We start from the raw sequence: 14,907 nt of genomic DNA, 5'->3' as shown, positions 1-14,907 counted from the left end.
CATCAAGTTAAAAGAAAAATACGCCAGTGTCACACTGTCATTATATTTCCGAACTGACTGTCATTTCTGGGAATACGTTGTCAGTGCCAAACTTATGCAGCATACTAGATGGCTATAATATTTCAATCTTGAGAAATGGTAATTAATGACAAGCAAAATCGAGTAGTTTTGATTATTAGTACACATGTACATGGTGGAAACATTTCCTGTCACCAATATTCAATATAAGTATATTAGAATGCAATGCACATGAAGTGTGGCGTAGTACTACTACACATCCACCAGCCGTAAGCCCTTATGAACCGTTGACATTTACGCTGTTGACAAATACGGACGAAAGCTAAAAGTCTTACACATTTTTAGAGTGCCAATGTCCCGTTTCTGTCCTAGAGTTCAGAATTGAAAAGTTCTTAATTATCGTCACAGATCGGGAAATCATAGTCAGTTCCTGACAATCGTATTCCGATTTTACCACATGTTATCTTCATACAACAATATCTACCAGTCTAGTTCCCAATGACCGTATTCCAATTTTACCCTACCTTAATAACGTAGAGTAAAATCGGAATACGGTCGTCATGAACTAGACTAGTACTGTATGAAGATAACTTAGAGTAAAATCGGAATACAATCGTCAGGAACTAGAATTGGGAATCACCGGCGATGCGTGAAACACGTGCACGTGTCAGCCATGTTTATACTTGAGTTCGATGAACATGTTGTAGATCTTAGTCCAAATTCGTAAAATAAAACGACATAGTATCTCTAAATTTTAATTTTAAATGCATATATATAGCTCATTTATAAATGTATATGATAAAATCAAAGACAGTGAAAAAAATTCTCAACCGATTTCAAAGTTTTTAGCGGACCCTGACGAATTTAGCTGACGAATTACGGACTAAGAATTACATCATTGCCAACTATTAACAGCACGTTATACAGTAAAGTGATCGCGTACACGTTGTTGTGTTGGTTTTTAGACGATGCTACGCGACGTATAAAAAGTCTATGGAAAAGTTATGACATTGTATCAAATTTTAGACGTTGTTTAAAAATAGGAATACAATATTCGCGACCTGACATGCAAGTTTTCAACCATAGGGCCTGCGATCCTCGAGTGGATCCAACTCTAGTAATATTTTCAAGTTCATGTTGAAACTGTCAATCTCAACCGCTCTTCATCTGCGCCCAGACGGCCAAAAATCACCGTCACGTCTGACGGCTAGTTATGAATTTCACATACGCACATCGTTTTTACAACCATACTTTAAAAGTTTGCTTCCCTTGATCTATCATACCATGGAAGTATACTTCCATGATCATACGTATTGCACTGTACGTGACGTCGAGAACAATGGTGTTGCTAAGCGGTTGACACTTCAGCTTGACCACCCGAATGTGGTTGCTATGCACTCAATGGCGTCACCCGCGAGACGGGTAATGGTCTATTGAGCCAGCCGATTTTTAGAAAATGATGACACAGACAGACAGACAGACAGACAGACACACACACACACAGACAGACAGACATTCTCCTTTTAATACCTCCCGTACCCTTACGGGAGGTAAAAATGCTTATCCCTGTTGATAAAGCAAGAAACTTTTACCGAACCGATACAAACCAGTACGAGAAGCTCCTAAGAGAGAATATCACCAAGAATTACAAGATAGTGAACAACAAAATGTATGATAACATCAATACAAAGACAAAGAAAATAGCATATGACCTAACCATTGATGACAGAATAGAAATAATGGCCCCCCAAAAAGCCTTCATAACTCTGAAAGACCACAAAGAGAATTTTACCAACAACCCGACATGTCGATTAATTAACCCAGCCAAAATAGTGAAATGGGACTGGTCAGTAAGAGGATACTTGACCGTATTAATGAGAGTACCATACGTTCTAAATGAGTGAACCAATGGAAAAAACTCGGCAGCAGTAATCAACTGGTTCAAGATCATCCCCGATAAATCAAATTACACCTTTATAATGTTTGATATCGTCAATTTCTACCTGTCCATCACCGCAAATCTACTAAAGAAAGCATTGATATTCGCAAAACAACATACTACCATATCGGAACAAGATGTTGAAATATTCATACACAGCAGAAAATCATTGCTATTCGATAAAGGAATCCCTTGGGCTAAGAAGGACAACAAGGAGACCAATTTGATGTCACAATGGGAAGTTACGACGGTGCTGAGATATGTGAGCTAGTAGGTACGTACATCCTCAATTCTCTCAGAAAAGTACCAGAAGAGCAATGTTGGCCTATATAGAGACAACGATTTAGCTGTCTTCAAAAACATCAATGGGCATCAAGCAGAATGTATAAAGAAAGAAATAACCAAAGTCTTCAGTGCACTCGGAAAATAACCATATATGTACAAACCAATTTAAAAATCTCAAACTTTGTAGACACCACTCTAAACCTCTTAATTGGAGAATACAGTCCATACAGGAAACCAATTCATCAACCAGTATACATCAATACTCTCTCAAACCACCCCCTACGGTGATACGTCATCTACTGGCGGCAATAAGCAAACATTTCTCCAGCATATCATCCAGCAAGGAAATGTTTGAAAAAGCTGCACCTTTCTACAATGATACCATGAAAAACAGCACCTATAAGGAAAATTTAACGTATATGGAGACACCACACATAGGGAAGAAGAGAAATAACAGACACACTTTAAGATACATCATCTGGTTTAATCCAGCATTCAACAAGAGTGTTAAATCTAACATCGCCATCAAGATATTTCTCCATCTTATTGAGAGGCATTTCCCCCCAAACACCAAACTACATAAGACCTTCAACAAAGGAAATCTGAAGTTTAGTTACAGTTGCATGCCTAACATGTTGAGTATTGTGAAAGCACACAACAAGTCAGTCAGTGCAGACCATACACAGAAAGCTAATAAATCCTGCAGCTGCAGAGATAACAAACAGTGTCCACTCAACTGCAACTGCCTATCAACCAACATAATATACAGGGCACAAGTCACACCAGATAACAACAACACAAAACTATACTTTGGGCTAACAGAGAACACATTTAAACAACGATTCTCAAACTACAAACACACATTTACTCATAAGAAGCTACAGTATAGCACACAGCTCTCCAAACAAGTATGGAATTTGAAAGAAAGGAACCAGCCATATAATATCAAGTGGGATATTATCACCCAAGCGGCTGCTTATACAAGTGAGGTGAAACATTGTAACCGCTGTTTAACTTAGAAACTATGTATAATCAATGCTGAAAAGAGTATGCTACTGAACAAAAAATCTGAACTGGTCTCGAAATGTCATCATGAAGGCAAATACTCGCTCGCCAACTACAGAAGTACACCCCCGTAAGGAATAGTTTAGTCTGACCATCTTGTTAGCATCAAGTGCACCCATATCACTTGAAATGGAATAGTTGAAATTGGAACTTCATAGAACTATACAGTTAGTCACCTGATGATCGCAACAAGCGTGAAACTCTGAGTAACGACTCATAACATCATTATTCTTTAGAAATAAGTCTAACCTTTAAGTTATGTATCTCATTCCAATATAATCTTTAAAATTGTGCCAATGGCATTGTAGCACAACTGTACATTTTTTTGTTTATGTTTATCTGGTTGCCTAGCCAGTCCTGGTGTTACCTTCAACCATATACATGTACATGTATGCTATCATGGCAGTTGCCATGGCATAGTCTTGTGTTGCTAGCTATATTTGCATTCACCTTTAGGATATTTATCACCACTTTTCCAATATAATCTTAAAAATAGCGTCAATGGCATTGTAGCACAACTGTACATTTATTTTTGTTTATGTTTATCTGGTTGCCTAGCCAGTCCTGGTGTTACCTTTAACCATATATGCTATCATTTGCCATATTTTCATTCACCTTTAGGATGACCACTTTCCAATATAATCTTAAAATTAGCACCAATGGTGTTGTAGCACAACTGTACATTTATTTTTGTTTAGATTTATCTGGTTGCCTAACCAACCCTGTTGTTGTCTTTACCATATATGCTATCATTTGGCTGTTGCCATGGCATAGTCTTGTTGCTAGCCATTGTTGGATAAGTTATTAATCCCCATATACTGTAATACAATGAATTAATACTTCAATAAATAATCATTGAATAAATTAGTTGTAATCTGACAATAACAGTGCAATGAACTAATACTTGAATAAATTAATCTGTACATGTCTCAAATTAATTAACAATAAAGGTGATCAATATCAAACACAGTATTTCAACTCAATCAATCGGTGATCTGTAATTAATATGCAAGTAGACTGGAATAAATTAATTACAATATGGCAATAATTTTATAATGAACTAATACTTGAATAAATTAATCTCTATATGTCTCAAATTAATTAACAATAGAGTTGATCAGGATCAAACACAGTATTGATATTCAATCAACCAGTGATCTGTAATTAATATACCAGTATTATTATTTTAGTTGGTATAGTAAAATACAAATTTCAAATTCATCTTAATAATTAGTCAGTTGATTTCCCAAGATTAAATAGGTTAGACACTATACAATGAATTCAGAGTTTAGTTCATCAAGATTCTAACATAAAATTTGCCACTCAATTCAATTAATCTCAAATTATTCATTGATTTATCTCACAATGTACAAAAAATACCGCCAATGGCGTTGTAGCACAACCGTACAGTTTTTAAAAATGTTTATCCATATGGTAGTCCATGCTAACAATAAGTGAATTTGGTGAATGACTATCCAGTTGCCTAGCCAACCATGTTGCTATCTTTATGATATATGCTATCATTTGGCTGTTGCTATGGGCGTGGTCATGTTGTTAGACATATTTGCATACATTTTTGTATGTTTTTGTTCACTTGTGTATGAATTCCTGATATTATCTTTGCAATATACGTGATCATTTGGCTGTTGCAATGGGTGTGGTCTTGTTGCTAGGCATATTTACATACATTGTTTGAAAGTTTATTCAATTGTCTATTAATGCCCGTTGTTATCTTTGCAATATATGTGATTATTTGGCTGTTGCTATGGGCGTGGTCTTGTTGCTAGGCAAATTTACATACATATTTTGAATGTTTATTCAATTGTCTATTAATTCCTTTTATTATCTTTGTGTGAAATACACGACCATTTGGCTGTTGCTATGGGCGTAGTCATGGTTGCTAGGGTATTTGCATACATTTTTTGAATGTTTACTCATTTGCCTACCAGATGATGTTGTTATTTATATATTATTTATTTGCCAGAGGTTGAAAAATGTTTACATATCAAGTGAGGAAAATGAAATAATCAAGTAATCACATCGCCAATTAGGAAAAGTATATATAACAGAATAACTTGAACTTCTGGCTGGACCACAAAAATAGTTTGTTCAAACTAGTCGAGTTCGAGGCCCAAGGAAAACATATACAGTAATATGATATAAAAAAATAACCAAAAAAAACAAACAAAAAAAACAAACTTGAAATAACAGACCAAAACGAAAGCGAAACACACACACACACACACACACACACAAGCAAGCAGACAAACACACACACACACACACACAGAGCAATGTCTTAATACCAAAAAGAAATACACATGTCGAAAATATATGGGCCGTCGCAGGCAGAAAGGGCCCTTATGTCGAAAATTTTTGATTTTGACTTTTTTGCATTTTTAGATAGTTTATATGGCTAATTTTCAGTGTATGAAAGGATTCTGCTGAAAACGGCCTAAAACTACCATTTTGGCCCATCCAAAGATGTGACCTCTGACCTTTGTATTTTGACAAAAGCTTTTGCTATTGCCTTGTGTAAGCACACTGTATAGTGAATGTATAGGAGTGTCAACTGATGATAATGTTACAAGTTGGAATCATTCTTATGGATAATTTTATTTACAATGAGAAGTATGTGGGCTGATAATTATTGTTTTTGTTTTTGGATCATTCCATTATTTTATGGGGGGGGGAGATTCACTAGCACACATAGGAATACCAAACAATTAGTTTATTGAATAATTACTAAAGAAAACTGCAAAATGTATACACTTGAAAAAATATATTAAATCACAACACTCTTATATGTCTCCATGGCAATTAAATTGTTGCCATGGCAACCATATACACCGCACCTGAGTTCAAACATGTAAAGGAAACCTTATTAATACATTCTAAACATTACTTTCGTGTGTACATGTACATTGTATCATAAGTTTTAAAAAAAATTCATATGTACAAGGAATCTTAAATTTCATAAACTGTCTCAAACAAAATAAATCTACAATTGAAATGTGAAATTCATCTTATGGCTATATATTTGTGTATTACAGTCAACATATGAGAATAGGTGGAGGGCGAAAGGTTAAATGATGATGACAATAAAAGTAACCCTGTCAAATAAATATTGAACATCAAAATTAGATATCCTTCTAATATCATTCCTCACTTTTCAATTGTAAATGAACTAAATGGCCATATGGATTGAAAGTGACAATATATATTGAATGTTTATAAATGCTATGATTGTAATACAGAGTATACTTCCGAACATGAGAACCACATGTACCTTATACTATGATGACCTGATATAACAATATATGTGAATGTCTTGCATTGGACCATCTGTCTACAAATTATATCAAATGTGATCTTTTGATTGAAAGTAGTTTTTTTTAATGAAATGTGACACTTTGAGAACATACCTTATGCAAATTGTAATGTAAGAAAGACATACTGACATAATCTTCTTGTCCCTTGCTTCCAATACTGTACTGATAAATCATATGGTACTCAAGTTATACTTCCTTTTTGACACTGTTTTTGACTATAACATTTTACTCCTCGGGGCAGAATACCTGTCTGTATGGCTCTCTTACATATGGAACTATTTGCTTTAGCAACTCTCTCAATCTAGCTAGACTCAATCCACCTGCTGCCATCACTTCAGGTTTACAATCTGGAGATGGTGGCCATGTAATGCCTCTCCTGACAAGACAGATCCTCTCCTCACTGTCTGTCACTGTCTTCCTGACATACACTTAACCAGGATCTTCCTTTGTAAACCTGAAGTGATGGTACTGTCTAATCCCCTTCAGTGGTGTCATATATCTATTTAGAAACCTATCCCATTCATACCACTGAAAAGTTGGTACTGTGCCCTGACACATATAACACTTAACACTATTAATTTTAGCACTTTTACTGACTACATTACTCAACTGACTGACTGTATCTACATCACTTCTACGATAAAGTTGGCGTATCTTTCCAAAACATGCATCACATATACACTTAGTATGGCCTGGCTCTAGAAAATGGTAATTAATTTCATCATGCAAACCTATACTAGTGCGATAACAGAAATAATGAACAACAGTTTTATTCTTATTCTGACCCCCACAGTTATCAGCATGACAGTGACAAACCCTTTCTCCTAAACCATGGTGATCAAAATAGTCATCTAACATACTTACTACATTATTGGCTCCATGACATTTGCCATTATCTATTCCTATTGTTTGGGACTCATCAAATAAATAATTCATCTGTGATTTCAAACCATCATTTCATATTCCAAAACAATTAACACGTAGTGGATTCAAAAAATAAAGCTGACTGACTTGTCTAGACTGATGAGGTAACATAAAACTCTGGGCAAAATCAAAAGTGTAGTGGACAGAAAATAAATCTTGTGAACATGGACTTACAGGTGACAAAACCTCTCTATCACTTAACTCATCTTGTGCATTTTTTATACAAATATTCAAAAATTCTCTCTCTTTCTGGGCCTTCAAAATATGCTCAGAAAATGCTAAACTTGCTCCTAATTTATCATCTTCAGTAACAGCAAACCTAATACTATTTCTATATTGTTCACACTTCGCGCATACATCAGTACATGGTTCCATCTTCTGTATATGGGGGACACATGATTGCCAAATGTTCCTGAATAAAGTCTCACCAACACATTCTCTAATAGGTTCACAGTCTCTACACGCTTCAACATACTTGTTGTATACATCCATCTTAGACTCGCTTGAAGGTAAGTATACAGGGGCCCTCCCATCCCTTCCACGTGGTGCTGCCGGCATTGGTAAACCATTTTCTTCGCCATATCGGATTAAAAACTGAATACATCTTGTATTACCTGGAACACTCAGAAGAATAAATACAATATATTAGTATTTCAGAGTGAGAATTAAAGAACAGGATAAAAAAACAATGACACACTCACCAATGGTACGGTGCATATAGTACATGGTCACCTTTTGAAGTTAATGCTTTTAAATATATTGTTTCGACACTTAGATTTTACCTACAACTTTACCAAACCAATACTTTGAAACTAAATACTGTATTTTTCAAATAACAGCTTATACACATCCCCTTGTGTTCTTTCCATAAAGGTATGGGAAAAGTCAAAACATTGTTATATTTTGCCTGTGAGGAAAACAACAATCTAAAAATGTTATGCACCCTATGTTTACACATTAGTTATATTTTTTGAGATATATATATATATATATATATATATATATATATATATATATATATATATATATATATATATATATATATATATATATATATATAGTTTTGCAACAGCCAAATGATTGTATCAGATTGAGCTTTACATATACGTTATGTCATGTTATAAAATACAATTTCAGGTTTACTGAAATTTCCCTCTCAACGTGAACAAAATTACACATCAAAACAACCAAGGGAGATGGTTATTTTTACATGATGACAAAACTTATAAAGTATACTTTCATATTAGAAATGGGATGGCTTTACCTAGCAACAAGTGTTATAACTTATATATAGATAAACTCAGCAATACTAACTAATGACTTACCTCAAATGAATATGCATTAACTGGTCTCTTGCCTTTCAGACCATGATTTCTTGGGACAACACCATACATCTTGTAATGACTCTTTATATTCTTAAATCTTTTTTCTCCTAATAGCAATGAAGAAAAGAGTAACTAATGTCACAATATATCTTAAAATACTGATACTTATTACTATTATTAATAATAAGTTTAATACAGAGGTTTAACGAATATCAATGACTAGTTGTAATGACCTTAACAAAAAACAATTTTGACAAAATCGACAAAATCATGGCAATTGTATACAAGTGATAGGACTAGGTGAATGACTCAAACTACATAAGTAATTATACAATTGTATAAATTTGTAGTGAATTACCAATACAATAACAATAGCTTGAATGGCACTGTATAAGTTATATACGCTGTATGGGTAGTACTACTTGTAGTAAGTTATTTACACAATTTGACCTATGGCATATTTTGTACTCATCGATTACATTCGATTACCAAGAACAGTTTTACAAATGTATTCTCTGAAAAACGTAACCATCCCATTTCTGCCATCAATAATGATTGTCCCTCCCCTGTCCATAAACCGTTCAGTTTACAACATCCAACATGAAAGTACCACCATGATCCCAGTTTGATACCATTACCGCTAAAATAAAGTCGAGGTCACCTCGCCGACCGGGCGTTCATTACAACTGACACAAATAAATATCGACTCCAGCGTCGTCATTTCCCCCTCTTTTATGTTTCGGCCTTATTTGACATCGATGTTTAAGGTATGAACATCTATTATTACTACTTCAGGCCATAGACCCTCCACTAGGCTTTCAGACTTTGATTTAAAACTGCAATTAGTGAATTTTAAAAGCAGCGACGACATGTCGACATAGGGAAAATCAACAATTAATAAAAGTACGAAAACAAAAATACTCACCTATACTATGAATGTAACGCCACGCTTTTTCACAGACAGATTGTCCAACAAAGGTGTAGTTGAAGTATTGTCGCTCCCTCTTGCCTCCACGAATAGTATCACCTAAGACTTCACTCTGTTCTAACTTTGATAATATAAGTACATCTAACTGGTCCCTTGGATACTCTGCCACGTTTAAACGGTATTCCCATACTCGGTCGACACTCAAACTGGTAAAACACTCATTCTTACATCCACATCCGTCTTTCATCGCTAACTCTACTGCGCTCTTGGCTAAATCATCCCGGGGCCCTTCGTCTGCTGATAAGTCGTCTGATATTGAAAATAATCTTGCTATTTCTTCTGGGTCGAGTTGGTGGTCTTCGTCTTCGGAATTACCTTCTGCTTCGGCTGAATCGCGTTGGACAATAATATTAGTAGTAGTGGTATTTTCATCTTGGGAAATCTGCGAATTGGATGTCGATTGCGGTGGGCTAAAGGTTTCGGCGATGTCATCCTGACGATTTTCAAGTAACGCGCGTAGTTCCGGGTCTATTTCACGACAAATTGGGATTTCTAAGGACATTGTAGTAGGTTAATATAATAAGAGCTGTGAAGAGGTTTGCTTACGCTTTGAAATGTTGAGTTGATTTCGGAAGTTAGTGGTCACGTGTGAGATCTGGCGGGAATGTGCAGCACGGAACTTCGTTTGGAGTCGGAAAAATATCGTAGAAATGCTAAAACCTTTATCAATTTAATTATTTTTATTCATTTTCATCGAAAATGAGCAACATTTTTTCGTGAAAGAAAGAAATATTAACCCAAAACGATCAAACATCATGCCGAGAGTCATCAAGGTCATTCGCACTTTCGAACTCACGGGTAACGAAAAGTGATACAATGTTTGAAAGCGTCTAACTTTTAACTTAAAATGTAGCAAAAATCGACATAAGGGCCCTTTCTGCCTGCGACGGCCCATATACAAGGGGCAAACGAAGGTTATAACGATATTTTCAGAGTAAATTGACTTAGACTAGTAAATACTGTTTTAATTTGGATTTAAAGGTAGATTTGACCAAAATATACTGCCATTTGGTTGTTGCTAAGGGCGTGGTCATGGTCGCAAGGGCCAATTTTGTCAATGTTTTGAAAGAAAATCTGCAGAATAACACTTTCAGAAACATCTCACCAAGTTTAAGACTCGGTGACCAAGTACTTTTTGGGATATAAGTTTTTGACCAAAAATGAACATTTTTACACCTAATTTACATATCACTCATGGAATCATTGTATGCTTAATATTTCTTCATCCATACATCCCTAGATGCATTCCCATTAAATTTCAGCCCAATCTGCTCAGTAGTTTTGGCATTATAGATTTTTAACCCAAAAGACACATTTTTAGCCCTAATTTGCATATCACTGATGGAATCATCATGTCAAGAACAAATCTTACTTTACACCCCCTTAAGAATGTTCCCACCAAATTTCGCACCAATTTGCCCAGTAGTTTCTGAGTTTAAGTTTTTTGACCAAAAATCACATTTTTTGACCCAAATCACACATCTGTGATGCGATCATATTTATTTGAACAATTTCCCAACTAGACACCCAAAGTAATGGACCCACCAAATATCATGGCAATCGGTTCAGTGGTTTTTGACTTTAAGTTGTTTACACACACACACACACACACACACACACACACATCCACACACACACACAGACACACAGACAGACAGACGCTGGGCGATCCCTATAGCACTACTGAACCTCAGTTCAGTTGTGCTAAAAAAATGACTGGGAAATGAACACAAGAAAAAGAAAAAAAGAGGATTTTGAGGTTGGCTATAAATAATTCCAGTGTCTTACAGCTTTAACCCTGGAAAATGTTAATGATGAATGAAATAAACTAGGGATCTAAAATAATTTTGAGGCAATTTCAATTTCAATTTTCTAACAAATTTACCAAGTCAACAACATTCAACATGTACTAGTTGTAGTAGATATATATAGGGAAGAAATGTATTAATCGCCAACATAGTTTCCGTATGGCGACAATCCCAAGTACCCGGAAGAGAGTCATTCTCAGCCATACGTTACAGTGGTAACACTCGTTCATGTTCGATTACCTTTCATAAATAAAACACAACGAAATGGTTGAAGTGATCATTTTTTAAATTTCTTTTCATCACATAAACAAAATCTGTGTGATCAAAAGTGTTGTAAACTAAACCAGAAAGAATTATCGGACTGGCTAAACTTCTCGCTGAACTGGAGTAAGGTCCAAGCCTCGATAGTACGTGAGGAAACCGTCTCAAACTAGCGATACAACTTTCAAAATATAACTTGACATGTCTTCATTTGTTAGAGTTATACAATTCAAGACGGGTTTTCACTCGAAAAAAACAATTCTATGAATAATGACACTCTGAACGCAGCGATTTCTCGGACAATGTTACCACTGTAACGTATGGCTGGCAACGATTTGCTTCCGGGTTAGTCCCTCGTGCATCCGGGTACTTGAGATTGTCGCCGTACGGAACTACCACATCGGTAATTTTGACACTGTAATTTTGCCACCAAGATTGATCGTACAAAAACAAAACTCCATAAATGAACCACAAAGTACTTTCCCTTTCAAAATGTGATAATTTTAGAAAGAGTATTATCGTTTTTATTGACGACTGACTCTGTCAAAAATCGTCCCATACACTTCAGTTCAGGCATGCACGACTTCTCATAGAGCTCACTTGATCGTGAGGTGCGTATACTGGAATGAACCATTCTGTAGGAGGGTGGAGAATTTGGATTTGAAGTTTACATCCCTGTTTCGAACAAATATTTGTCATTTGGGCGCACAATGCGTAGAATTAAGACTACAGCACATATTACATTGCTTGTTTGACGTCAATAGTGTCTTTTGAAAAGTTGCAGTTTACCTAAAGTCTCGCGGACTGATTTCCAATATGGCGGCGGTCATAATGCTCATTAACATATTCATTTTTTTTTTAAATTACAAAAAAAAAATCATAAAAAATAGAAAAGATGACGTGCTGACTTGAAATTAACAAATCTAAGTAAGCTACCCCCTGCGCATCAACACACCAGATATCAAAGCAATCTGACAAGAAGTTTTCAAGGAGATGATGAAAATGACATTTTATGAAAAAAAAATCATAAAAAATTGAAAATGGCACAGATCAACTTGGCATGAACAAATCTGAATAGCCTCCCCCCAGGGAACATGCACACCAAATATCGAAGAATTACGACTGTCACTTTTGGAGTAGATAATGAAAATATAAAAGTTTGACTGGCACCTACGATTCACTCTACTCTCTATACTCTATACAACCTATACCTAAAGCTACGCTTTCAGCTTTCGCTGACAGCGGAGCTAAAAATCAAGTTAACTTATACAATGAAAATATTCCATAATTGGAATAGAGTTAGCTTGGTGAAAATACATTCAAGTCGAAATCAAGTTAACTCATTCAATGCAACATATTCAATGATCAATCAGGATCTTACACTTGAAGCAAAACAAAATTCCAAGACTTTCCAGGGGTTTTTCATCAGTTTTTTTCAGGGGTATTCGTATTGATTTTGGCCATTTTCCAGGGCTGTTGACCACTAAAGTATATTTTTGAATGACATCTAATTGTCTGATGTAGACAAGAAGAAATTAACAAGGGTTCCCACAATATGTATATTTTACCATTCAGTGGCATTATTTCTTATTCCATCATTCTATCATTGTTATTTCATCATTATTTTATTATTATTTCATCATTATTTCACCATTTCATTCTTATTTGGCTATTATTTCATTCTTATTTGGTCATTATTTCATTCTTATTTGGTCATGATTTCATTCTTATTTGGTTATTATTTCATTCTTATTTGGTCATTATTTCATTCTTATTTGGTCATGAATTCATTCTTATTTGGTCATGAATTCATTCTTATTTCATTCTTATTTGGTCATGATTTCATTCTTATTTGGTCATGATTTCATTCTTATTTGGTCATGATTGCATTCTTATTTGGTCATGATTTCATTCTTATTTGGTCATGATTTCATTCTTATTCCTTTATTATTTGGTCATGATTTCATTATTATTTGGTCATGATTTCATTATGATTTAATTCTTATTTCATTATTATTTGGTCATGATTTCATTCTTATGACTACCCAACACCGGACTTCACGTCATTTCACGGCATTTTACCGCCTACAAGTAACCATATTTCATGTACGCGAAAGCCTAGAGTGGAAACGAGAAGGCGTACACTAACATTAGTAACAGTAAGGAGATTTTGCCCGGAATCAACAACTTATATATGCCAAAGTGTGTTTGGACAAGAAACATTGTACTGTCTTCTCCTTACTGCATACCTCCTTCTCGACTCCACTCCATGAGGATCGACCCTTATTACCCTGGTTACATGTGTACCCATAGACAATAAAACGCTGTGAAGGTGTTTCATACCAGTATTGGGCAGTTGTTCAATTATATGTTCAAGTTTGGTGTCGAGTTCATCATCCGTCAGGGTCGCGTACGATTCTGACACTGATAGCCCATGTTGTGATAATCGCCTTTCGACTGTTCTCCTAGACACTCCTAACATTGCTGACATCTTTGGAATGGTAAAACCTTCACCAAGAAAGAAAATTAACTGTTCTCGCCAAATTTTGAAAGAGGGTCGTCCCACTCTCCGAGAGTATACACTCATATGCCATGCCATGGGTTTCGAATTCCATGTCTGATGGGGTTTCGTAAAATGCCAATGACCCAGCTAATGCTGTCAAAAATAGAACTTTGTATATCAACAGTACCAGCAGCTACAAAGACAAGTTCTTCCTGAATGGAGAGTAGTTGTTCCGAGTATATTATCAACTGGTTGGTGTCAGTTTCAAGTTCTAAATTTCGAATCAGCACACGGATATCTTGGCACACCCTCGCCACCAAAGATGCCATATTTTACTATGAGAGGGCCACAGGCACTCTGTTCCCGGGTTGTGTTTGGGGTAGTCCTATGAGAATTTAATAAAATTTCGAAAATAACGATAGTATATACGTGTAAAAGCCAAACGTTTATGAAAGGGGT

At 35.5% G+C, this 14,907-nt stretch overlaps 2 protein-coding genes across 4 annotated transcripts in view; both read right to left on the bottom strand.

The window, feature by feature from the left end:
• Nucleotides 1–14,907, bottom strand: part of LOC144438814 (serine/threonine-protein phosphatase with EF-hands 2-like) — a 214,362-nt gene that overhangs the window by 53,164 nt on the left and 146,291 nt on the right. The gene's annotated exons all lie outside the window — the stretch shown is intronic.
• Nucleotides 6,045–10,531, bottom strand: LOC144438816 (uncharacterized). Its single transcript, XM_078127994.1, has 3 exons — nucleotides 9,814–10,531; nucleotides 8,889–8,995; nucleotides 6,045–8,177 (listed from the first exon to the last, which is right to left on the bottom strand). Exons 1-3 carry the CDS (start codon nucleotides 10,376–10,378, stop codon nucleotides 8,151–8,153), a joined length of 699 nt encoding a protein of 232 aa, XP_077984120.1. The 5' UTR covers nucleotides 10,379–10,531; the 3' UTR covers nucleotides 6,045–8,150.

This window comes from Glandiceps talaboti, chromosome 8 (genome assembly GCF_964340395.1).
Source record: "Glandiceps talaboti chromosome 8, keGlaTala1.1, whole genome shotgun sequence".
Taxonomy (NCBI): domain Eukaryota; kingdom Metazoa; phylum Hemichordata; class Enteropneusta; family Spengelidae; genus Glandiceps; species Glandiceps talaboti.
Note: the sequence above shows the minus strand (reverse complement) of the source record. Positions and strands in the feature narration are given on the sequence as shown.